The sequence below is a fragment of the Melospiza melodia genome, chromosome 19 (assembly GCF_035770615.1).
Source record: "Melospiza melodia melodia isolate bMelMel2 chromosome 19, bMelMel2.pri, whole genome shotgun sequence".
NCBI classification, from domain to species: domain Eukaryota; kingdom Metazoa; phylum Chordata; class Aves; order Passeriformes; family Passerellidae; genus Melospiza; species Melospiza melodia.
This window is the reverse complement of record NC_086212.1, coordinates 11,251,735-11,275,403: the sequence shown is the minus strand read 5'-3', so window position 1 is coordinate 11,275,403 and position 23,669 is coordinate 11,251,735. Positions and strand designations below refer to the sequence as shown.

At 49.2% G+C, this 23,669-nt stretch overlaps 1 protein-coding gene across 1 annotated transcript in view; it reads right to left on the bottom strand.

Annotated features, from left to right (window-relative positions):
* Nucleotides 1-16,246, bottom strand: part of LAMA5 (laminin subunit alpha 5) — an 87,782-nt gene extending 71,536 nt beyond the window's left edge. The window contains exons 1-2 of the mRNA XM_063172537.1: nucleotides 15,965-16,246; nucleotides 10,182-10,334 (exon numbers count right to left, since the gene is read on the bottom strand). Coding sequence (XP_063028607.1) covers nucleotides 10,182-10,334; nucleotides 15,965-16,246 — 435 coding nt within the window. The remainder of the gene's footprint in view (nucleotides 1-10,181; nucleotides 10,335-15,964) is intronic.
* Nucleotides 16,247-23,669: the final 7,423 nt, after the last annotated feature.

Sequence of the window (23,669 nt, the reverse complement as noted above, 5' to 3'; positions counted from 1 at the left end):
CGCGAGAGCTCTCTGCTTGCCACCAAAGCCCCTGAAAGGCTTTTCATTTTAAATGGCCAAGGGCCAATGAGGAATGACTCACATGAGCCTCAGGAAGCCCAAGTTCTCCAGCATCCAAAAGGAGAATATTTAAATCCTCCCTCCACTGGATTTGGGAGGGCACATGGATGCTGGAGCTCTGAAACCTGGTTATGAACCCAGTTCTCAGAGGTGGCAAATGCCTGTCTTTCCTTGTATTTCTCAGCTCACCATTTCCAGGGCCAAGTGGGTTTGGAAAGCCCCTCTCTGGATCACTGTCAGGCTCCAGATCCCACATGTACCAAGATGACTCATTTCCAACAGGAAAAGTGTATCTTGTATGAGGTCCTTGCACCAAACCCCAGCACCCCCAGCTTCCAGCAGCACTTTCTGCCTTTCTGAAATTCCTGCAAGCCGTGACAGTGCTGGCTTTAAAGCCTGGTGGTTAGCAGATTTCAACAAAGCCAAACTCCACACATGCAAGCAGGTTTATTCTTCTAAAAATCTGCATCCCAGCCATGCAGCACGTTGGCATTTGTCAGCAGGTTTCCATCCCCACTGTGACACAGCTGACCCAACAGCAGCACACAGCAGGGTCACAGCAGGATTAACATTCCCTGCAGCACTGCTAACACCAGCACAGATCTGCAGCCATAGGGCTTCTGTGGAGTTCTTGCTGCTGGCCAGACCTACCAGGATCACAAGAACACAGGGTTTGCCCCCAGGACCCCCTGGTATTTCCAGCCCTGTTTGCAGAAACTTGAAGCAAGCCTGCTCCAAGGCAGAAAACAGCAACTGGTAGAGAAAGAAATAATGAAACCCCTTCCTGGAGTCCAGCCAAAATCTTTGTGCCCACTGAGTTTGGGTGGATGCAGACTTTGCCAAAGCCTGGAATAGGATTAAGGAACAGCTTTAGCAAACAGCCAGGACAACAACAGTGAAGTCACGATGAAACCAGCAATACAGATTTCTGTTTGCAGTCATGAGCCCGTGTTTACAGTTTGCAGCTATGTGCAAATACCAGAAAGCCATTCTCTTCCTCTTCCCATTGGGGCCTGGCATTAGGCACATCTAACCAGATCCAAGAGATGCCTACAGCAGCATGCCAGCTGGATTTGGGCACAGGGCTCCAGCCCACAGCGATGGGAACTTGCAGGAAGCCATAAATAGAGCTCAGTTGAGTGTGTGTGTGTGAGGGAGAGCTCTGCATCAAAGCAGGCAGAGAGAGAAATGGGAAAGAGAAACTAAAAATTAAATTGTGGCATTCTCAGTTTGGCTGTTTGCTTGTCCCTGCATGGGTTACACAAACAACCACTGGCAAGACTCAGGATGCCAAGCAGAAGATGCAAAGTGATTCTCAGGCAGGGCACAACAACTAGAGCAAGATATACACACAAGCTTTGCCAGGAAATCTGCTCCATCAAAGGCACAGTTTACAGCACACAGCTTCATGGAAAAAGCCATCAGCGATATGCAGATCTTTAGGATAAAGGCAAGTTCTTCTAAGGGAAACTGCTGTAACTTCCAGATAACCATGCAACAGGAGCCCAGCTGGTTTAACCCTGCTGCTGAAGCCAGGTAGGTGCACAAGGCTGGGAACAAGAGGCACGGTGCTTTCTGCCACATCACCTCCCACGAATGTTTTGTTGTTTGACAGAGGGAAGGACAAGAATGTCAGGCTACCATGGGAAGGACAAGAATGTCAGACTACCATCCTAACAGTGTTCTCCAGGAGCTCTGACTGACAAGTCCTGGCAGGACCCGGTGCAGCAGCAATTGCTGCCCCAGTGCCTGCTCATCCTCTCCCTGCCTCTGTCTGCCTGCCTTGCCAAAGCCCCGGGGCCAGGCTGGGGTGCCTGGAGGAAACAGCAACGTGGCTTCCTGCTCTGCACAAACAGGAGCTGGCACCCTCCAGACCCACCTTCCATTAGCACTGACCTCATGCTAACAAAGGCGTTTTTATAGTTATGCTTGGCAAGTGCTCCTGTGGGGAACAAAATGTCATTCCTCTTGTTCTTGTCAGTGACCAAAGAAGCCCCAAACCAGAGCTCAGCCCTTGCCTTGTGCAGAGTCATCCATGTGTCACTCCCAAGGCTTTGTCCCTGCATCTCCCAGAATGTCTCATCCCTGCTCCCATCTCTCCTCTCCAGGATGCCCCAAGAAACAAACCTCAGTTCCCAGGTCTGTGGGAAGAGGCCACATTTCCCTCATCATCAACTGATCTGGAGTCTGCTCTTAATCCATTTAGGAATATTCCTCCCCAGCACACCAAGCATGTGCCTTCCCACTGATCTCCATTTTCATCCTATCAAACGGGAAGCAGTGAAGTATTTATTGCACTGCTTGGCATTACACATGGGAGGGGAAGTCTGGAATTTGAAGAGCACTGATTCCAGAAAACAGGAAACAACTGAGGATCAAGGCTGGGCACAGCCTGAAGGGCCACGTTTATGACTGTAATAAAAGGATAAGGCAGAGATGAATGCAGGGCTGAGCCAGGCTTGGTAAAGCATCAAAAGAAAGGTGCAGGGGGCTAGAACAGGCTTGAAAGAGCAGAAAGCTGAGTAGGCAGATGATCAAGAGCGTGTTTAGCATCCTCCCTGCCAGCCCTGTGGATGTGAGCCAGGACATAGCTGTGCTGGAGCTGTGGAGGGCAAGGACAGCTCCTGGAACCCAGCCCCAGGAAGCAGGAAAAGCTCTTGAGGGGCTTCTCATCCCAACCAGGACAGGCACCAAGAACTGAGCTGGCTGAGCAATGCCACAGGATGAGGCTGGCTGTCCCAAAGAGCAGGGCTGGCAGTGACTGCAGGACACGAGTTCATGGACACAGAGCACCCACAGGGCTGAGGGATACTCTCACTTGCTCAGAAAGTGACAGACAGGAAAAGGGCTGCACAGAGCCAAGAGCCTGACTCAAGGAATCATTGATTGGGCTGGCGCTACACAGGCTCCTGCACAGAAAATGATGGAGATAAAACACAGTAATCCTATTCTGCAGGTGGGACAGAGCAAAACAGAAAATGCTAAACCACTCGATGTGACGCCAGCATGCTGCATGTCAGAGCTGTCACCTCTCTGGCTATAGAGACCTCCCCAAAAAGCTCCCTGCACCATTCCCCTGCACCAGGAAAACAGCACCAAGAGGGGCTGACCCAGACAGTCCCAGTCTGATTTACCTCCCCTGGCACAGCCAGGGCTGACCCCGAGCACGTGGAGCCACACACACACACCCCAGCCAAGGCACGCTTGTTTTCCAGCCCAGCCAAGCAGACACTTTCCAGGAGAACAGCAAGGAATTACCAGGCTTGCCTTCCAGCTATTCACTACAAACTGAAGCCTGCCCTGCTCCAGCCTGACCTCTCTCCCCAGCTTTGAGGAATCCCAGGGAGCTCAGAAGAAGGGACAGGCTGGAGGGAATGAGAAGCTCCACGGCAGGAGAGCTCACTGTCAGCCTCTTTGTTTCTCATCACACCAAGGTTTATAAATAGGCAACAACACCTCGGGAGAAACTAGAATGGAAATCTTGCATGCTTTTCTCAGAACCAGCAATTATCCTTTCATCAGTCATTACCTGGAGCTGCTCTGGGGGTGGGGGAGAGGCTGAGGCTTATTTTAACACCTGGTTCAGGTCTGGGCAGAGCAAGCACAGCCTCTGGGAAGATTAAGCTGTTGAAGCACAAGGGTCATTTGTATGAGATGCAAAGAACAGGCAGAAACAACCTCCCGAGGCCACAGAAGGTGCCACAACGCTGAGTGACCTGCCCAGAGCCTCCCTGTGCTCAGCCTGGCACACGTGAGCCAAGGCAGGTCTTTGGGGATTCACATGCTACAAGGGAAATCCTACTCACTGCAGCCCTGGAAGACTGATTTTAGGCAGCACTGGTTTGGTTCATAACTTGCATAAACATAATATACAATTAAAATTCACGTGTCACCAGTGATTTACCCCACACCAGTATTTTGCACATCTTTTCCTTTAACAGCAAGCAACTAAGAGGAAAGAAGTTCCAGCCCTGGCTGCTCTGGAGCTTGGCATCCAATCTGGCAGGGCTGTTTGAAAAGGAGAGGATGGCTCTGCTCTGGCTGCCAGAGGAGACAGATCCCCACTTGATTAACAACCAGCCTCTCCCTCCCCGCTCACCTGAGCGGCTCCCACGCAGCCCCTGGAGCCAGGAATCTGGGGGGAGCTGGCACATGGCCCTTCTCGACCTTTCTGTGCTGACTGATAGCAAAAACCAGCACCAGAAACGAAAAAAAAAAAATTCAATAGTTGCTGGTGCAGGTCAGGGGAACCGCAGCTTTGAAGAAACAGAAGAGACTTCACAGCTAAGTTAATTTAAACAATAAAGTGTGAAATAAATGGGGAGAGAAGATCCATCCACTTGGGCTGGGTGCCAGCTCCCAGTGCTGCACGCTCTCCCAGTCACACCTTTTGTGGCCCAGAAGAATTACAAATGTACAGCTCGCTTCTATTCCACATCCAGCACTGAACACTCTCTGCAGTTAAATGTGAGCCACAGACCATCTCAGATCAGGGAGCTACAGTTCTAAAACCTACAAAGATCCTGAGTTACTTTTGAAGGATTCTATGGCAATTGGAGAGGACTCTACACAGGAGAAGAGACCACAGGCTCAGCTGCTGAAAGTAAAAAAGATTTCTGCTCAGCCTACTTAATGTGCTTTATTTTTAATGCTGCTTTTGCTGCAACAGCCAGAGAACAATTTGGAGAAAGAAGGTCTTTGTTAGAGATTTTACGCCCCAGCCCTTTATTTAAGGTGCAGAAGCTCACAATAAATGTCACTAAGCTCTCCTACCCCTTTCCCACAGTGGTGCCCCAGCACAGTGAGGACCAAGGAGGAGTAAATACCAAATAGCTACTCCTCAGCAGTAAGAGAAGCTAAGAAAAGTAAAAAAACATGTACCAAAAAAAAAAAAATCTGGAATCCTGACCCATTCATGCAATGCTCCATGGAAAACACCAGGCAGGTAAAATGAGAGAAATGGACACTGTGCATTTTCCAGGGGTGAGCGCTGAGGAAAATGCTGCAGGATATATCCCCAGTGAAGGGAAGGGAAAAAAGAGACTTCAACTTTCCCCCTGTGCACAGCAAGAATGAACAAGAGTGCCCTTGAGGGAAATGTGAGCAGCAGCTTCATCACCCAGAGGCTGTAAGGGCTCCCAAGCAACAGAAATGAAGTTGCAAAAGGAACAAAGTGAAAAAAGGGAGAAATTTAAACAGTTTTCAGCTGGAAATGCTTGGATGACCATCACCCCCTATCCCACACCAAGCAGCCTCCAGGACATCATCTTTATTCATGAAGAACCCTGAGTGCTCTCTTGGGATTTCATGAGGTAACTCCCTCAAGAGGGGTTTTTCAATTAATTAAGCCAGAGAATGAACATCAGATTCCTCCTCACGTTGAAAGCTTTTGCTGGGAACAGGGAGGTGAGCCTCAAGCCCATGAGTCTGCAGGGATTTCCTTCCAGCTGCCTTCACAGAGGGCTCCTGGATACCTCCACCAGCAGCTCCCACCCCTATTTCAACTAAATGGGAGGTAAGAAACTGAGGTGAAAGAAAATTTCAGTGTTTTTACACACAAGGCACTATGCTCTGGATCAGTGGTGCTGCTTTAGCATTAGGCCACATCTAACCCAGTCCAGATCTGCCAAAGATAAACAAGAATTTAATACTCATTAACAAGAACACAGCTCACACAGCAAGGATTGGGCTGTTCATGCAAGTCAGGCATTCAGCTACACCTGCACATCTGTAGGCATCCTGCACATCAAACCACTGTGCAAAGCTGGTCCTGAGGGACCACGTCTGCAGGGCCAAAGGGAAAGAAAGCAGGAAAATGTCCTGAAAATCCACCACAGGAAAAACACCCAGCTCCTCCAGAGCCAAGTCTCACACTGAGAGACCAGCAGCCTGCTGCCAAGGGCTGAAGCACCTGGTGTGTTTTGTGTATCAACACCTTCACTCTGGAGCTGGGCGAGCCTGGCAAGCACAGGTTAACCTGTTCAGAGGCCAGAAAACGCAGCAGCTCTGGCAGATCCCCTTGCAATTACTGGAAAACTCAAGAGGTTCTTCTCAAAGCACCCCAAAAGTTATCAATTACTCCCTTGCTGTGACACATCCCAGTGACTACAAACCCCATCCTGGCACTGGCCCTGGAGTGTGGCTCACAATTCCTTTCATTTCCTTTCCACCTCTGTGAATTACCAATAAATGCAACTCCCTTTCCTCCTAAGTCCAAAGGGAGCTGCATCCAAGGAGCTCTGGAGGTCTCCAAAGGAGGAGGCTTCTCTCTGCTCAGCAGAAGTGAATGGATGTCAGTGTTTCTGTCAGGCAACTAAATACCTCTGGGCTATCACCCAAAACTCTCTGCACAGCTTCAGTCTGGAATCCTGCTGCTCCCTGGTGTCCCCAGGGCCAGCAGAGGAGATGGGGGCTGCTGCCCAGCCACGCTCCCACTGCAGGAATCAACCCCAAGCAAGCACTGGCACGAAGCTCCTGCTCTTGCATGACTGCAAGCATTCCTCCCCCAGAGTTTATCATAAAGCACCAACTATCCACAAACATCTCAAGGAAGGGCTGGCCTGGCTTCACCTTCATGCAAGGAAGATGTCAGGCTCTGGCAGGGAGCCAGCCATTCATGTTTGCCTAAACCTTGTCAGCTCTGACTCAAACGACCTTTTTGGTGGGGGGGAAAGACAAAAAAAAGAATCTTCCATCACAGCCCTTCCTCCCCCTCCACCCACTGTGGCATTTAATCACAGCAGGATCACAGGGGACAGGTCCCATGGTGGCTGTGAGTCACGGTGTCCTGTCCCTCTGCAGCAGAGGCACGTTCCCATTTCAGCTGGCAGGAGAAGAGCCTGGAGCTGAGCAGCAGCACAGCAGCTTTAGGAGCCTCCACCACAACACGGACCTCTGCCCTCCAAGCCAGGCAGGACAGCCACTTTTTGGGATTTTGACAAATCCAGATTGTCCAGTGACAGCAGCGTCTTCTCAGTTCTACTCCAAAACCTGAGCTGTGCTTTATGGTGCCATGATGTATTTTACACCAAATTCATGCAGTGGCCCAGCCATTTATCCTAAATATACTAAGCAAAAGGCCATAATTAAAAGCAAGAAAAAAAAAATTCCCTCTCCACACTCCTCAGCATCTCCTCAAATCCATTTAGCTTTCCTCCCTGGCACTGCTCATCATCTTTCTGGCACTAAGACATGGAAACCTTCAAGTGACTTCTTCTCTTGTAGTCTTTCTCCCCCACCAATTCTGACAAGAAGAATCTCTCCTCCCCAAGGAGGCAGGAACAGACAAGGTACCAGCAGGAGCAATTCCCATCCAAGCCCCAGCAGATACCTGCACACAGCCCCTTCCCCAGCCATGGTGGGAGCCCTGACCCACCTTGCTGATGAAGCCATTAAGCTTAGGCTGTGAGGAGAGTGTTCAATATCCTCACACCAGCTGGGTGGCCAGCCCAAGCCATGCTGGAGCTCATTTGCTGGCTGTGAATATTCCTCCTTCTCTCCTTCCCACAGGATTTTAACACCCCTGTGAGGAGAGCGAGCTCCCAACCAGCAAAAAGCAAAGAGCAACAGGCTGCTTAATGAACTGCCCCTCTCCCAATTGCCACAGCCTTGCCAAAGGCTGGAGAAAGCCAATTCCAGCTGGTAATTATGGCTGGAGAGGGATGGAGGCAGCAGGAAAGCAGAGCAGCAAAGGAAGGGACTGACACCACAACCCCTGTGCCAGCCCTGGGTGCCCCCAGTGCCACCAGCACCCCAGGCACTATGAGCTCCCATAGGGACAAAGGCTTTTAGTGGCTGTCAGTCCCTTAAATTAAACATTAATTGGTCCAAGAGCTCTCTGGATTGATACACAGAGCAAGGAGAGGCTTTGTTTGCCAGCCAAAAAATGCCCTGCTGTCAGACCTGCCTAGGAGGGCGTTGCTACCTGTGCAGCTCTCACTGGAATCCCAGGAATTTGGGAAGCCTGGCTGCCAGGTACATGGCCTGATCCTGCACCTGCCCTGCTGACCACACTGGGGCCCAAGAACTTCCCTGTCCTCTATCCTTTCAACCAGAGTCAACTTCAAAAGGAGGAAATTGGCGATTCTCTCACATTTAATCTGTTTCTATTGCCTGACCTACCAAAACAAAGCAGTTAAAAGCAAAGAACTCTCACCAGGAGCATAAACAGGTGATTATAGCAATTACATGCAATGAGGCCGTGTATGAAGGGAAAGCCACTAAAACCAGCTGAAGATTTATTTAGGCTTGTGCTGCTTTTGGCACCAGCTGGGTTTATCACGTATTGCAAAGGTGACAGGGAAGCAGAGGGTCTGTGAGCCCAGAGAAAATGGCAGAAACATTTCACACCAGGTGAAGCATCTGCCACCAGCACCACACATGCAAATTCTGATATCACTCCTGCAGAAATGACGGTGCAATCCCACCTGCCTGGGTTCTGAGGGCAAACAGACTCAAGAGAGAGAATGTCAATGTAGACCAGCTCAGTTTTAACACAGTTTTAACTCCCAAATGACTCCAGGTTCTGGCTCCCAGCACAGCAGCTCTGAAGGCTGCAAACCCCCGGGTGAGCCAAGCCCAGCAGCTTGCAGGCACACTGGGCAGCTGGGTCAGCTCTGGCCCAAAGCCAGAGAGCTGCCAGGGACAGGAACAAGAGGAGGAGAAGCTCCACTGCAGGCTGGCCCTTGGTCACAGGGGAGTGAGTGCACAGCCGTGCACATCCCTGCCAGCTGGGATGTTTCTAAAAGACAGACACAGCAGATGCCACCTCTGCTGGGGAGGGCTCAGCTCCAGCAGGCTTTGCCCACACAAAGCTGCGCTGCAATGGAGAGTACAAAAAGCAACATTTAATACTGGCCAGAAAAACGTGGTACAGAGCAGTCAGGTGTCACGCAATTCAGAAAATAGAGGGTTTCATTCATTTCAGAAAATACAGCCTGCTAATGCCAATCAAGACACAGAATGTGTTGTTTGCACCAATTTAAAGTGTGGGTGCAAAAAGGTACATGAAAATACTCAAAACCCCCACAACCACCCAGTGCAGAATGCTCAGAGCAGCATCTCTTCTGAATTTCAGATATGCAGTGAACATGGACAAAGGATCCAGACTCAAAGGTTACCAGAGGCAGGAGTGTCTGAGGGAGAAGCTGCACTGCAATGGAGAGCAGAGGCTCAGACTCCATGGTCAGCAGCAGATATTTCACTGCTGCTGGTACAGCACAGCTTGAGACAGCTGGCACTCATGGAGAGACCAAATTTATGAAGGGTGTTTGGCTCCATAATTTGCAGACTCCAAACGAGTGCTACAGCAAGGCGGGGAGCAGAGCAGAGCCAGTCCTGGGGACTCAAGTGTGTGTTTGAGGCACCTAACTGAAGGGTACACCATCAATGCAGACTGGCCACCTCTGGATGCAAATTTGGAGTCAGGCACCGAGCAAATTGCACTGACAAATGAGCCTTTACTCTAGCAGAGAGAGTGAAAGACCCACCTGAGAAGTCACGGTAAAGTTTTGGTATCTGAAAAATCTCGAAACCCCTACAAAACAAAGCAAACTCCCAAAGGGGCTGTGACTCAGCCCCCAAAAGGCTGCTGAGCAACCACAACAAACAGGTCCGCTGGGGAGAGGGGACCTCCAAAACTGCCCCATCCACAGACTCCTGTGACTTACCACCATTAGAGAGCAAACATCCATTGTCACCCTTTGTCTTTTATAGGAAGACCTTCAGCAGGGACTTGCTGTTTTTTAGAAAGTTGTAAACACACCAGTTAAAAGTTTCAGAGCCTTGAATTTCTCAGGGCTCTATTTTCCCATTTTGGGGTGAGGCTTTGCTAAGTGTCCCCATTTGAGAGGCAGGTACCCTCTAAGGGGAATGGTACCTGCATAACCTAATGAGTTTCCACAGGAGACTCAGCTTTTAGGGAAAATCTAAATAATAACAACAAAGAGCACAATGTAGTTAATATGACAGACAAGAAGTTTTCCCTTCTCTATTTTAACCAAACTTAACCCTGTCATTAAACGAGTGGATTTTGTTCCACACTTCCAGCGAGGTCCACTAAAGGATTTCAGAAGCAGAAAAGCAGTTCCTCACCAACACAAAGAAGAAAGGATTTGTGTTACCTGTCCAAGGTCCAGGGTGACGTTGACCTGGTTGAACTCCAGCCCCCGGGACAGAGGGGGGCTCTGCCACCAGCGCTCGGTCCCATCGATGGCATTTGTGATGGGGTGGGCCTTGTTGCTGTTTGCAGAGGAGCAGATGTCACAGTACTGGCCCTGGCAGAAAGTACAAAAAACAACATTTAATTATGGCCAGAAAAATGTGGCACAGAGCAGTCAGGTATCACAGCAATTCAGAAAACAGAGGGTTTCATTCAATTCAGAAAATGCAGCCTGCTAATGCCAATCAAGATACAGAACATGTTGTCTGCACCAATTCAAAGTGTGGATGCAAAAAGGCACATGAAAAGGTTCAAAACCCCCACAACCACACAGTGTAGAATCTGGGCTGCTCAGAGCAGCATCCCTTCTGAATTTCAGACGTGCAGTGAACACGGACAAAGGATCCCAGACTCAAAGGTTACCAGAGGCAGGAGTGTCTGAGGGAGAAGCTGCACTGCAGTGGAGAGCAGAGGCTCAGACTCCATGGCCAGCAGCTCCTGTGCTGGGGCTGCCACTCTCACATAGCCCTGCCCAGCACCATTCAGTCATTTCTATGGTCTCAGACTGGCAGCTCCTCTGCCCAGCTCCCTGCAGTGTGTTTCTTGCCCACCTATTGAGCTCACAATATAGCTCTTTCAGCTGCATTTTCAAGCTCAGTCTCGCAGCCAAGTTCCTTTTGCTGCTGATGCTGCAATGCAAGGCCAGAAAGGGACAGCCCCAGCTGTCAGCTGGCCAGGGACTGCCACCACTTCTCTGCCTTGCTTTTGTGGCCTGGGGTGGCTTTGTCAGCTCCGTGGACACGCTGCCAGAGAAAACAACCCCACAACTGCAACAGCACCTCCTGAGCAGGATCAGACAAAGCCCTGAGCTGTTAGGGGCAATTCTTTCTCTCTCATTAAAGGACAAATGAATCTGACCCACGCTCAAAGAAACCTGCAAAGCCCCCTGAAAACTGGCAAATTGCTGTGTGGAGCCACTGTTGTGTCACTTGAATCGCTGCTACAAACAGCCTGGAAGGGAGCTGCGTTAGAGGCAGTTTTCCTTTTAAAGGCACAGTTATCCCCAGGCAGGAATGCTGCCCTTGCCTGCCCCAGCTGCAGCCAGTGTTAATATTGCACCAGGTACAAGATCTCAAGACAGGCAATCCCCTTCCTGCCCCTGCCAGGGCTGAGGCAAGGCAGGGCCACTACAGAGCATCTGATTTTCCAGACCCTCCAAACTCTGGAGCAATCTCAGTGCAAATGAAAGATTTCACAGCATTATTCCCCACTACCACATATTTTATTACTTACAGACAAAAATGCAATACAAGTTATCCCGAACAATAACACTTTTAAATTAATTCCTCCAAAAATGAGGGTAAGCACAAGGCCAAAGAAAAGGGGAGCTAAAGCCGTCCAGGTAAGGCTGACATAGATGCAGGGAGCACTCAGTGTACAGAGAGGTCACAAGGCTGGTTTGGACATGCTTTGAGCCAGGAGGGAGAGCAGACCAGATAAAACTGACCCAACTCTCCAAGCTCAAACCTTTAATGGGAACCGGTGCAACAGGTTGTGTGGAAATTTCAGCACAACACTGAGGTGGGGGGGAAGTGAGGCAAGGTTACAAAACAGGGATAAATAGCAACAACAACAAAAAAAAAAAAATATAAAGTGCTTTCATACTTTAAATTCTTGCCACAGATGTAAAAACCATTTTGAACCCAGACTTCACATTGATGGGAGACAGTCACTTCAAGCTGAGTAAGAGAGGAGTAAAAATTAGGATCAGCTGCTCCACATTCATAATGCTGCTGTTGTCCCTGCTGGGCTGGGAACACATCCACAGCTGAAGCAGGTTTGCTGTTCAAAGTGTGATTATCCTCTCTGATGCACCAGGTGCTCATTAGTTTTTCATTAGAGCCAAACCTAAACCTGACCAGAATCATTTCCAGCTATTTGTGTTTTAGAGCAGCTCAGGCTCCTGCACATTGGGTCAGGTTCTCTACAGGGAAGTTCTGACATCAGCAAGAGGATTTTAATTAAAAAGCAACTGTGAGCAGTAGGCTTAGCAGAGACTGCAGGTAGCCAGAGCAGTTCAGGGGTGGACACTACAAAGGTATGGCCAAAAGAACTTCAGCAATACAGGGAACTGCAGGGCAGCTCAGAGAACATAAAACTGCCACTATCAGAGCAAACGGCAGAGAGATAAGGAGGAGGTTTCAATGAGGGGCAGCTTCCAGAGACCTGCAAGGCCTGATCCTGCTCAGGGCACTGGGAGCTCTGAAGTTCCCCCTGAGCATACAGACCAACTGGGCACCCTGCTGGCCCCTCTCTCGGGGGACACAGGTGGCTTTGTCCCAGTTTATCTGGCCCTGCCGTGACCCAACAGCAGCTCCCCTCACCTGATTTATCAGAAAGCCACAGGGAGCACAGGGCTGCTGGGGATGAGGTAGAAAGGGCAGGAAACGCGGTGTAAAAAGTTCTGTTTGAGACAAATTGCCTGTTGCAAGCTGCTCCCAGGGCTGTCCCTGCAGGTCAGCTGCTCAGGGGCTGTCTCACCATGTGTCTTTCCTGTGGGCAACAACTTGTTCCAAACCTGTGTTTTCAGCCAGCTAAACCACTGAAATCCAACACTATCATAGGTGCAAACACAGAAGAGACACCTACAGAGAGGTACAGCACCAATGGTCACCTGGAGCACTGAGGACTGAATCAGATTCCTTCTGCCACACACCAGACAGAACACGGGATACAGAGGCACCAGCACAAATGGTCACTGACACCACAGTGTATCAAAAGAGAATTCTGAGACATTCAGGGATGAAACATCTCCATATTCCATCTGTTATCAACACCTGTAAGTGTGAGAGGGCCAGAGCTCTGGTCAGTGCCCACACTGGCAAGGACAGCTCAGGGCTTGCAGCTCAGTGCTGTGAACAGGCTTCTCAGGAAGGCACAAGCAGCACTGCTTTGAAATCACTCAAATTTATTGTACATTCTTAAATTCTGAGGTCTGTAATTGCTGTAATGAATGCCAGTAACCAGCCTCACTGCTACAATCGTAATCTGCAACAATAATCTGCAGCCCTGCCCCACCCTGAGGAGCAGTGCACCGTCCCTGCTGGCTCTGGAACAGCCCCCAGGCACAGGGTGGGATGGGCAACACGAGCACACAGCTCTGCCTTTGCAGGCTTGTCTGCCTTGGAAGACAGCACCCCCAGTAAAGCTTAAACAAAAAAAGAAATCTATGATCTCTCTTCTGCCTTATCCTCCAGACATTATCATTAAAGCAGGGCTGGCCCATATGAGGAGCGAATGAGACAAGGGAAGCAAACCTCCAGGGCAAGTCCCTTTCAGCACACCTCAGCCTTGCTGTGCCTCACATCCTTCCAGACTGAAAAGCCCCCCACAGTTGGAAATGCAGCCTCCTGCCAAAAAGCCCTGAATAAAGCAAAGGAAACTCCTTGAAAAGGTTTACAGCCTTCCCACAAGCTGTGCCAAAACCACTGCAAGTGTCTTTAAGGCAGTTTGCTTCAGAAAACTTAATGATTATTGACATTTTAAGACCATCATGTTTAGAAGTCAGTGAACTCCCTTTTTCTGAAACCTTCCATAACGTCAAATTAAACCAGCAGAAAACAGAAAACTAACTCAACTAATTTATTAGACAACTAAATTAATGTTTATCCCAGGTCTTTAACCAAGCAAATGTCCCTTCACCACCACAGCACGTGGATGTCCCTTGGAAGGTCCCAAGTGGCATTTTTCCAGTATTCCTGATGACAACTCCTTATGCCAGAGCACATCACACAGCAATGAGCAGGTGAATGGAGGGGGGCAGGGGCTCTGGGCTGGTGGGACAGCAGGCAGCGAGGACATGCATGTGGAGCTCATTATTGTTGTTTCAGCCTGCTCAAATTGAACACTTCCCTCCCACCTCCCTCCTTGCTTCAGTCACCGGGTGGTGCCAGGACCCCCGAAGGGGATGAACTGGGAACTCTGACCTCTGCTCTGATGCCTCCTGTTTCCTCCCCTCCCTTCTAGGTGCTGCCTGTGGTCATGGAAAGGAGCCACTACAAAAGGGATTTTCTAAAGCTTTCAGACTGAGTGCAGCCCGCTGGCCTGGGAAGCGGTGCTCAGATCAAAGCCCCCGTGTGCCAGAGCTGCACAGGGGACAGGAGGGGGTGGCTGCAGAATTCCAGAGCTCGGGAGCTGTGTTTGGCACTGGGGGGGACGCTGGGGCTGCCCCCAGAGCTGGGACAGCCTGAAGGGGTTATTTCAGTCAGCAGCATCCTTAGTGCTGCGTGTCATGCTGAGCTAGCAGGGTGGCCAGAGCACAGATGGACACACGTGGAGTGATAAATGCACACCCACATTTGCCAGCTTCTCCAAGCAGCCTTATCCTCCCCGTTTTGCCTGGCACAGTGTTCACATATTTGTTTGCAAGCGCACAGAGCAGAAGTTACTTCTTCACCTTTCCTTACTCCTCTGCCTCACTGGAGGCAGAATTACTACATGGAGGTCCCTGTAAGCCTCCTGCTACTGGGACTTCAGGCAAAACTTCTTCTATTTTACAGGGCAGGGAAGTGAGACATGGGGACTTCAGGCAAAACTTCTATTTTACAATGCAGTGAAGTGAGACATGGCTTTAAAAGGTGGCAGAGCTCGCAGGAGGATACGTCAGGTTTTTGCCATCCAGTGACATCTTCAACCATTTATACCACACAGACAGCAAAATTCCGTGTCACAACCACACAATGGCTGGAAAATTCCTAGTGCAGCACTAACTCAGGAGAATGTGGGCCAGAATGAGAAAAATGCTTCAGAGATGATCTTGTAACAAAGCCACCCCCACCGAAAGGCTGAGAAAGGCTTGGTCAGAGAAACTGACAGTTTTCCTTTGCTCGTCCTTGTTATGTACAACAGGGAAAACACCACTGCAACAGGTGAGTGGCACCACGGCTCTCACAACTCTCACAAGCAGAAAAGTCAGAGCAGCAGCTGGTGGCTCCATGGCTGGCTTCAGGCTGCAGGAGCATTTCAAATCAGAGCTGCTCTTCCCGGCTTGGGCTGCCCTCAGGGGGGACACTGGCTCTGGAGTTCCTGCAACTAAACGCGGTGTTTTACAAGCCCCTTTACAACTGTTCTTTCCTCCCTTCAAGGGAGCCATGGCTGTTTCACTGCGCTGCAGCTTTTACCGTCCGCATTCCTGGCTGCAAGCTCCCTCTGGGCAGCTTAAAATGGGACCCCTGAGATAAATCACCTGACACTGGCTTGTAAAATCCACTCTTGTAACTTTCCCCTCTGCTCATCCCAATGCCCCACCGAACGCACCGAGTTAAAACACATCAATGTAAATATTATCAGTTTGAGATGCATCAGAGTAATGACTATGATTTACCGTAACGATTCCCTGACTACCAAAGGGAATTTAGGTGCTGGTTTGCCCGCGATTTTATAAACACAAAGAACCCACAACTTTAAAAAGAACGAGCCGCGCTCCGTTCGAGCAACTCTCGGCAGGGCTGGGAGAGAGCCCGAACACGTGCGTGCCCCCAGCCCCGCTGCTCCGGGGGATGCCCGGTACCAGCCCTCCCTGCTTGTCCCACAACCAGAGCCCCCAGCCCCGACCCAGCCGCGGCCGCTCGGCCCGGGGGATGCGTGCGAGCACCCGCGGGGAGCGGGGCCCTGCCCGCCCGGCCCCGCTGCCCTCAGCGGCGCACAAAGGGGGGCTCCGTGCCCTCATCCCCGGCCCGGCCGTACCTGGATGGTCTGGTTGGGGTCCCCCCCGGCCACCGGGCCCCCCACCAGCTTGCAGTACAGATCCTCCACGGCGCGCCGGCTGCCGGCGCCCGCCGGCTCCTCGCCGCAGGTGGCGGTGGCGGAGATGCGGGTGCCCTCGGCCAGGTTGAAGTAGGGCGGGTGGAGGCTGTGCCCGTTCACATCGCTGGGGAAGGAGGCGGGCGGCCGGGCGGCGGCGGGCAGCGGCAGCAGGGACAGCAGGGACAGGAGCCACACACCGCCCCGCTCCGCCGCCTTCGCCATCTTCGCTCGGCGGGGCCGGGCAGCGCTGCGGCACCGGCTCCGCTGGCCCCGCTCCGCTCGGCTCTGCCCCTCTCCGCCGCCGCCGCGCTACTTCAGCCCCGGCTGCGGGGAGGGGCCGGGCAGCCCCGCCGCCCCGGTTAACCCTTCACGGGAACCCCCGGCCCCGTATCCCGGTTAACCCTTCACGGGAACCCCCGGCCCCGTATCCCGGTTAATCCTTCACGGGAACCCCCGGCCCCGCCGCCTCCGGTCAATCCTTCACGGGAACCCCCGGCCCCGTATCCCGGTTAACCCTTCACGGGAACCCCCGGCCCCGGTTAACCCTTCACCGCCCCGGGAACCCCCCGGCCCCGGTTAACCCTTTGCAAACCCCCGGCCCCAGAGGAGTGGGGTGAAGGATGGCGCCCCCTCCCCAGGGAACAATGTGCCCATTGTGTCTGCTGGGCTGCGCTGCCCGCGGCGGCTCGCTGGGGTTTTAGCACGGTAAACTCCATTAACCGATAGATCGGGTTATCTGCAGGAAGAACTCGATTACTAATTAACGAAACAGGGGAACTGGGCTTGACCGAACCCACTTCGCGCTCCTCGAGGTGCGCTGTGGGTTCTCATTTAATTTGGGCAGTGAAAATTTTAGTTCCACTTTCCCCGGAAAGGATGGCTGTGGGGAAATGACTTTAGCTGCTCACCTAAGGGGGAAGGCAGCAGCTCAGCGATAACCCAACTTTCTGCCATCCCCTGGCTGCCCATGGACAACCCCTCCGTGGTGTGACACATGCACTGCCAGCTCTTTATATGCTGCTGGGGGGGAAGACATTTTACAGATAAAAACCTGAACATAAATACAGACCAATATATAAATTAACTCATCAGACCACTGCTTTGATTTTCTGACAAACACAGACTGTTTTAAAATCCAATAATTAAATAATATGCACGAAATGTTGTGCCTGAACTGGACAAGCCTGCATCTTTAAAACAGGACATACCAAGAGACCAGGTCTGGACTCCGAACAGTTGGATTGCTGCGGTATTTGAACCCCCCCAGGATGCAAAACAAGCTTTAAAGCATGTCCAGATCTTCACAGGCTGCTGCTGGGCATTTGCTCCTTGCATCATACCATCCATCCTCTTTGTTTCCTATTTTCTGTGGACAGCCTAGGAGGTACCAGTCCTAGGAGGTACCAGTCCTTGGAAAAGCTACTGTCTTAAGTATGAAAAGCTTTAAAAAGTAAACAAACAACCAAAAAACCACCCCATTGTGATGTATGTGGCTCAAATATGTAGCTCCACAAACTGAATTTCCGCATGGTGAGTACCAGCCAGGCTCTGCAATTACACTGATTTCAGCACTTTCAGGGGCTTTTGAAAGATCCCTCTTACTGTATGTGGAGAACCATGGATAGAAGTGTATATATGGATATATATATATTTATTTATTTATTTATTTATATTTATTTATTTATATTTTATATATATTTATATATATATTTATACATTTTTCATATATTTACATATCCACTTATATCCACCATGGATGGATAAGTATATATATGGATTTAAGTGTATAAATGGATATAAGTGTATGTATGGATTTATATATATATTAATATATATTTTATATATTTATGTATTTATATATTTATATATTTTATATTTATTTATATATATATTTATTTATATATATCCACTTATATCCACCATGGATATAAGTGGATATATGCATTTAAGCGTATAAATGGATATAAGTGTACATATGGATTTATGGTCAGGGTTCTGCAGGCAGTGGGGCACTGGCAGCCCTCCAGCCAGGTGCTGCTCCGGGAATTCTGCTGGCTCCGAGCATCGGGAAGGGGAGGATTTGCCATTTTTGCCATTCCTTTCCTGCCCCGCGCCATCGGGAGCATCCAGTGCCAGCTGTTTCCCGGGGATCACATTGTCGTGACATCAGGGTTTGAGAGCCAGGGCGGTGAGAGGTGCCCGGTTCCACATGGTGAGGCAGCACTGAAGCACGGCCGCCAAACCCATTCAGTCAGAAAGATTTCCTAAAGCGCTTTCAGGCATCTTTTAACCCCTTCCTGCTCGCCCGTCTCTTTGGAGACCTTTCCCCCGGTTTCCCCACTTAATGCAAGATCTTATCTCCAAGCGGATGAATGTAGCCTTTAAAAGCTAAATAGAACCTTTAAAAACAAATTCTTATCAAGAGAACAGACAGTCTTTGCCCTTTAAACCGTGCTTGAAAATGAGTAGGTTCCGCTGGGAACAGCCACCTTTGAAAATATTTCTGCTCTGCAGTAATCGTTAACTAACATGTTTATGTGGGGGAGACCAACGCTCCACAGGACAGGAATTAAAACTTCCTTCAACTTTATCAAATGCCATATTTAATTAGCTACTTACACCCCATGGCACCTGTAAATACGTAAAAAGAGTTAACAAGGAAAGCAGGGCACAGATTAGGAAAATAACTTTCTCCCACCCCCACAAGAGTTTCAGGGCAAAACACTTGGGCCAGTCTAATATCTGTAATCCCTCTAGTGGCAATATAATTAATCTCCCTTCCAAAATGCAATTAAGGAAAGTGAAATCACAGTTAGCACGTGGGTTTTGTGGCACAGACTCAAGAGCACCACGCAGAAAAAATGACCCTTCTGCAGTCTGAACTGGCCTCCTGTTGACTGTGCAGTCAAAGAGAGTTTGAAGACTGAAATCATACTTAGGCTACCTGTAACTGAGGGGATCTGAAGTTTTCCAAGAAGCAATGGAACTAGTTTAAAGACAGGGCATTCTAAGGGTCTTTATCCAGCAACAGGAAGAAAAAGACAGAGGGTTAGGGTTGCTAAACGTTTAATTTAGAGGTTAACCAAAAAGTTGAGGTTAACAACTTAAACTCCTTCCCTGATGCCATCTCTTTTCGGCCACACTCAAGAAAAAAAGCCATATTTACTAATTTGAACTGGACACAAGTCCCATCTGGCCTAACACCTCACCTGAGAGTCACCAGAGCAAACATTTCCAGTGGAAACCCCCACGGGTGGCTGAGGAATACTCTGCTCCCAGAAAAGATTTATAACAGCTAGAACTGAGCTTGAGTGGTGAAGCCTTTCTTCCATTTAAGAGCTTTTTCTAAGCATAAATTTCAACATCCCTGGACATTTGCCATTCCTTTACTGCTCTGATCCCTCTTTGAATTTTACTGGTTTTTGAGCCTCGCACTGGTGCTTCTTGGCTCGGCCTCACAAAGCTGGTCACAGTGACATGCTCTCAAATAAGAGGTGTTGAGGCAGAAGAGACTTTTTATTTTAAATCTAAACCACGACCAGTGAATGCAGAGAAAACTGAAAAAAAAAAAAAAAAAAGAATCCAGCCTGTAGCATTCCTGCTCCAATCTTCTGTGAGTCTGCATGTAGTAACACGACCTCAGCCATGCTGTTATCCATCTGCACCCGCTACAGGCATCCCAGTTCCACTGAGGGTTTTGCTTTTGCCTCCCTAAAAACTGCAGGACCATGAGGAGCTTGCCCAAAGCTGCCACCAGAAACCACAAGCTCTTTCTTCAAGCAAGCTGTAGAGTGGCAGAAGGGGTTTGGAGGCTTGGAGGGACAGGAAGAGCTTAAAAGAAATCTGAGAACAAATTCAACGTATGGGCTCCAAACAACTTATCTCGATGAGGGAACCCAGTGCCTAAATCTGAACAAAGATTCTGCAAGTTACAAGTGAGAGTTTTCCTGTCTATACAGAGCCTTTGAACCTACAGCAGGAGCACAGGGAAGCATCCCACAGCCAGGAGAGAGTAATTCAGCAGTGACACAGACACATTCTGCTTCCTGTGAATAAATTCTCTGGTTTTATCTAGTCTATTACACTGAGAAATGTAAGGAGCTCTCCTCACTCCAGGAAAAGCAACATATGGCCAATGGAGAAAGACCCATTTCCTTGCAGTACTTCCTACCAAGGCACCACCACAGCCAGAGCCATCACTGAGAGCAGGGCCTGAGCCAAGAGAAATGAGTGAGCACATGGTTTTTGTATGGTGTAGGGTCAGGAACATGTTATCTCAGGGAAGATTTAATCACTTTCCTGCTGCCCTGCAACAGGCTGCGTGGAGGAAGGTGTTTCCTGAGCTGTGCTCTGTGCTGACCCCAGAACTCCACACCATTTATAAGGGTGTTGTGCCTTGGCTCAAGTGTGTCAGGAGCAGCTACCAGGAGCTAAAAACTAATTCTGCATGAGCTGGAGTTAACTAACACAAGCCAGAAGTGCAATCAATATCCTTCAAGCACATCTCCAGCTGTATAATTTTACAGTCTCCGCAGGCTCTACCTGAGAAAGTTGTAGAACAAACCCACAAAAGGCATCATCAGCAGGTCCCATGTGAGGTTTGCAGGGGTTTGCTGAGCTCACAGAGGCTCCAGGGAGCTCCCCTCCTGTTCACACAGACCCCCACGCATGCACATACAGACAGCTCTGCAAACAGCCCCAAACAGAGACCTAAATACATTTCCCCTGTTTGTTCTTCAAACTGACAGCTCAATTACAGCTTTTTAAACCCTTCTGCATCGGGGGAGCTGGGGCACAGCTTGAATCTGCAGTGGGAAGGGGCTGGAGGGTTTTGTTGAAGGCATGAGGAATTTACCAGGATCTGCCTCGGTTTCTCAGACTGGTTCTTAGGAACACATAAAGCCAAAAGCCAGAGGGGATGACCAAACTCATCGCACTACCATCTGCTGTAGTCTGCTTTCATGAAAGAATTCCCAGTGCTGGTTTTGCCACATTGACAGAAATAGTTAAGCCTGGACAAACCAGACCAGAGTGATAAGGAGATTCAATGGGAAGCAAGTCTAGGAAAGACATAATTCTTTATATCTTTTTTGGAGTTGAATTACACTATGTGAAAATGCAGCCCCCTAAAACTGCCAAGTACCAGGAGGATTGGCAAGAACCAGGCATCTGGAATGAGCAGTTATTTTTCCTCTCTCAGTAGAATTACTTTAACGTGTTTTATCTTTGTTTCCTTTATAGTGTTCCTCCTTTAACATTTATTCAAAATTGAAAAAGACTGTTTTGAGACAGAGCTGGTCAATTTGCCATGCCCAAGCATCACCTTTTAGTTAAAACCAAAAGCAGCAGACATCTGTGTTCTGTCTGCTGTGGACATTTTCACCAGGAGATCAAGAAGATTCGTAATGCAGCAGGACATGTTACTCTACACCAGAGAATTCAATTCCCTTTAAGGTCAGCCCGTACCTTCCCGGTAATCAAATGGTTCCAAAACCCTCCCAAAGCCAGAACAGGTGTTTCATTCATGCTGTCTGTCTACCTGGCAAGGTCCCAAATACTTTCTTTTAAAGCCTGAACTCTGTATTATTCTGGGGCACATGGAAAACACACCTAAGTGCTGTCTCCCAGGCACGCTCGGGGCTGGGGCATCACTGGCTGTGTGTTTTTCCTTGCACAGCTCAAACAGGAGCACAGCTGCTTTTCTGTTAATAACTAAATCATGCTCTAAATGTGCCACACAGCCCTGCCTCCAGCCAGAAGGGCCCTGCAGATTTAACGAGCTGACATGTCAACAGAGATCAGTTCACCCAGCAGAAAAGTGCAGCTACTCCTGGGGTGAGCTTTGGTTCTTGCTCAGCACTGCAGGAGGACCAAGAGCTCTGTGTCAAGCTGAACCCATGGAGGAAGCAGAGGGTGAGTGAGTGTGCTCAGGGTGAAAACCAGAGCAGTGCTGGGGTGTCACAGTGGTCACAGGGGTCTTAGGATGAGGGAAGAGATGAGGATCTGACTCCATGTTTCAGAAGGCTTGATTTATTATTTTATGATATATATTACATTATAACTATACCAAAAGAATAGAAGAAAAGGTTTCATCTCAGAGGGCTAGCTAAGCTAAGAATAGAAAGAAAAGAGTGATAACAAAGGCAACTGTCCCAGACTCTCTGTCCAAGCCAGCTCACTGTGACTAGCCATTAATTAGAAACAACCACATGAGACCAATCACAGATGCACCTGTTGCATTCCACAGCAGCAGATAATCAATGTTTACATTTTGTTCCTGAGGCCTCTCAACTTCTCAGGAGGAAAAAATCCCAAGGAAAGGATTCTCATAAAAAGATGTCTGCGACACTGAGGTTACATGCTCCCCTGAGTGTGACAGAGCACTGGGGGCAAACTGCAGACACCCAGACACACAGACAGACAGACAGAACATGATTTTGCTCCTTGTCTGACAGGTGGGACACATCCAGCACTGCAAATGGGAAACAGACTCAAGCCTGACTCAGAGAATAGGACTTCTCCTGCTATGTCATTGTAACTTCTTTGAATGCCTGGAAGTTCATCCTCCCACAGATTACTTCACCCGGGGCCGTTTCTGTGCCCTGTGGCTATGTGCACATAAATACTCTTCAGGCATGGGGTCATGACATGCCCTTGTTGGCTTCCACCAACTTCATATCCAGTTGGAAATTACTGGTAGCAGATAAAAACCCAGTAGTGCTTCTAATCTCTGCCATACAGGGTAATTGTATCGCCATTTTCCTATTAAATCCTGTTTTACTAATGAGAAATAAAACATAATATAAATAATAATAAATAATACACAGCCAATGAAAAGTGTAATTCGGAACAAGCAATAGACTCCTGCTGCTGGCCCAGAGGAAAGAACATCTCAAGCAATATCCCACACCAGAAGATGCCCTTTTATTTTCACGTTTTCCCAGAGGAAGAGGATGCCCAGTGCAGCACACAGAGGCTGTGGCTCCCCAAGGGAATCACCAACAGCTCTTGAGTCAGTGACAAGGAACACAGTTAGGGGAAGGTTATTTGCTCCCCAAGACTCTCCTCAGGGCACAAGGCAGTGCTGGATGACAGACAGAGTTTAGCTCCAGCTGTGCACTGTGGCTCTGCCTAAGGGAAATGCTTTACCTTTTTATTTTTTCCCCCTCTGGGATACATTCAATCCAAGCACAATATTGACAATCAGCTCTTCTTTCTGAGATTCCCAGTCCTAATCCATGGGACTTGCAGAGGGCAGGAGCATTGTAATGAAATATTAGCAAGAGTTGCCTTGGAAACTGCCCAGATGAAGCCCTCTTATATTCACTGAAGTCCTCCCAGCGTGACTAATACCTCCTGGGCTGCAGTTACACCAGCCTGAACGTCCTGAATGCATGACCAAGTCAGCAGAGCAAACACACTCAAGCCCCATTTATACAGTTATGGCTTAATCTGATTATTTGCAGTTTGACCAAGTGCAAGAGAAATTTGTGGAGCTTCCCTCTGCACTTTCATCTCACCCCTCTGGATAACACAGGCCAGGGTTTCCCATTCTCCAGTTCCTAAGAGAGAAAAGCCAGCAGCTTAACAGCTGAGTGCAAATTGCAGTCATCTGTTAGAGTGCATTTGGTAACATTTTCTTTAT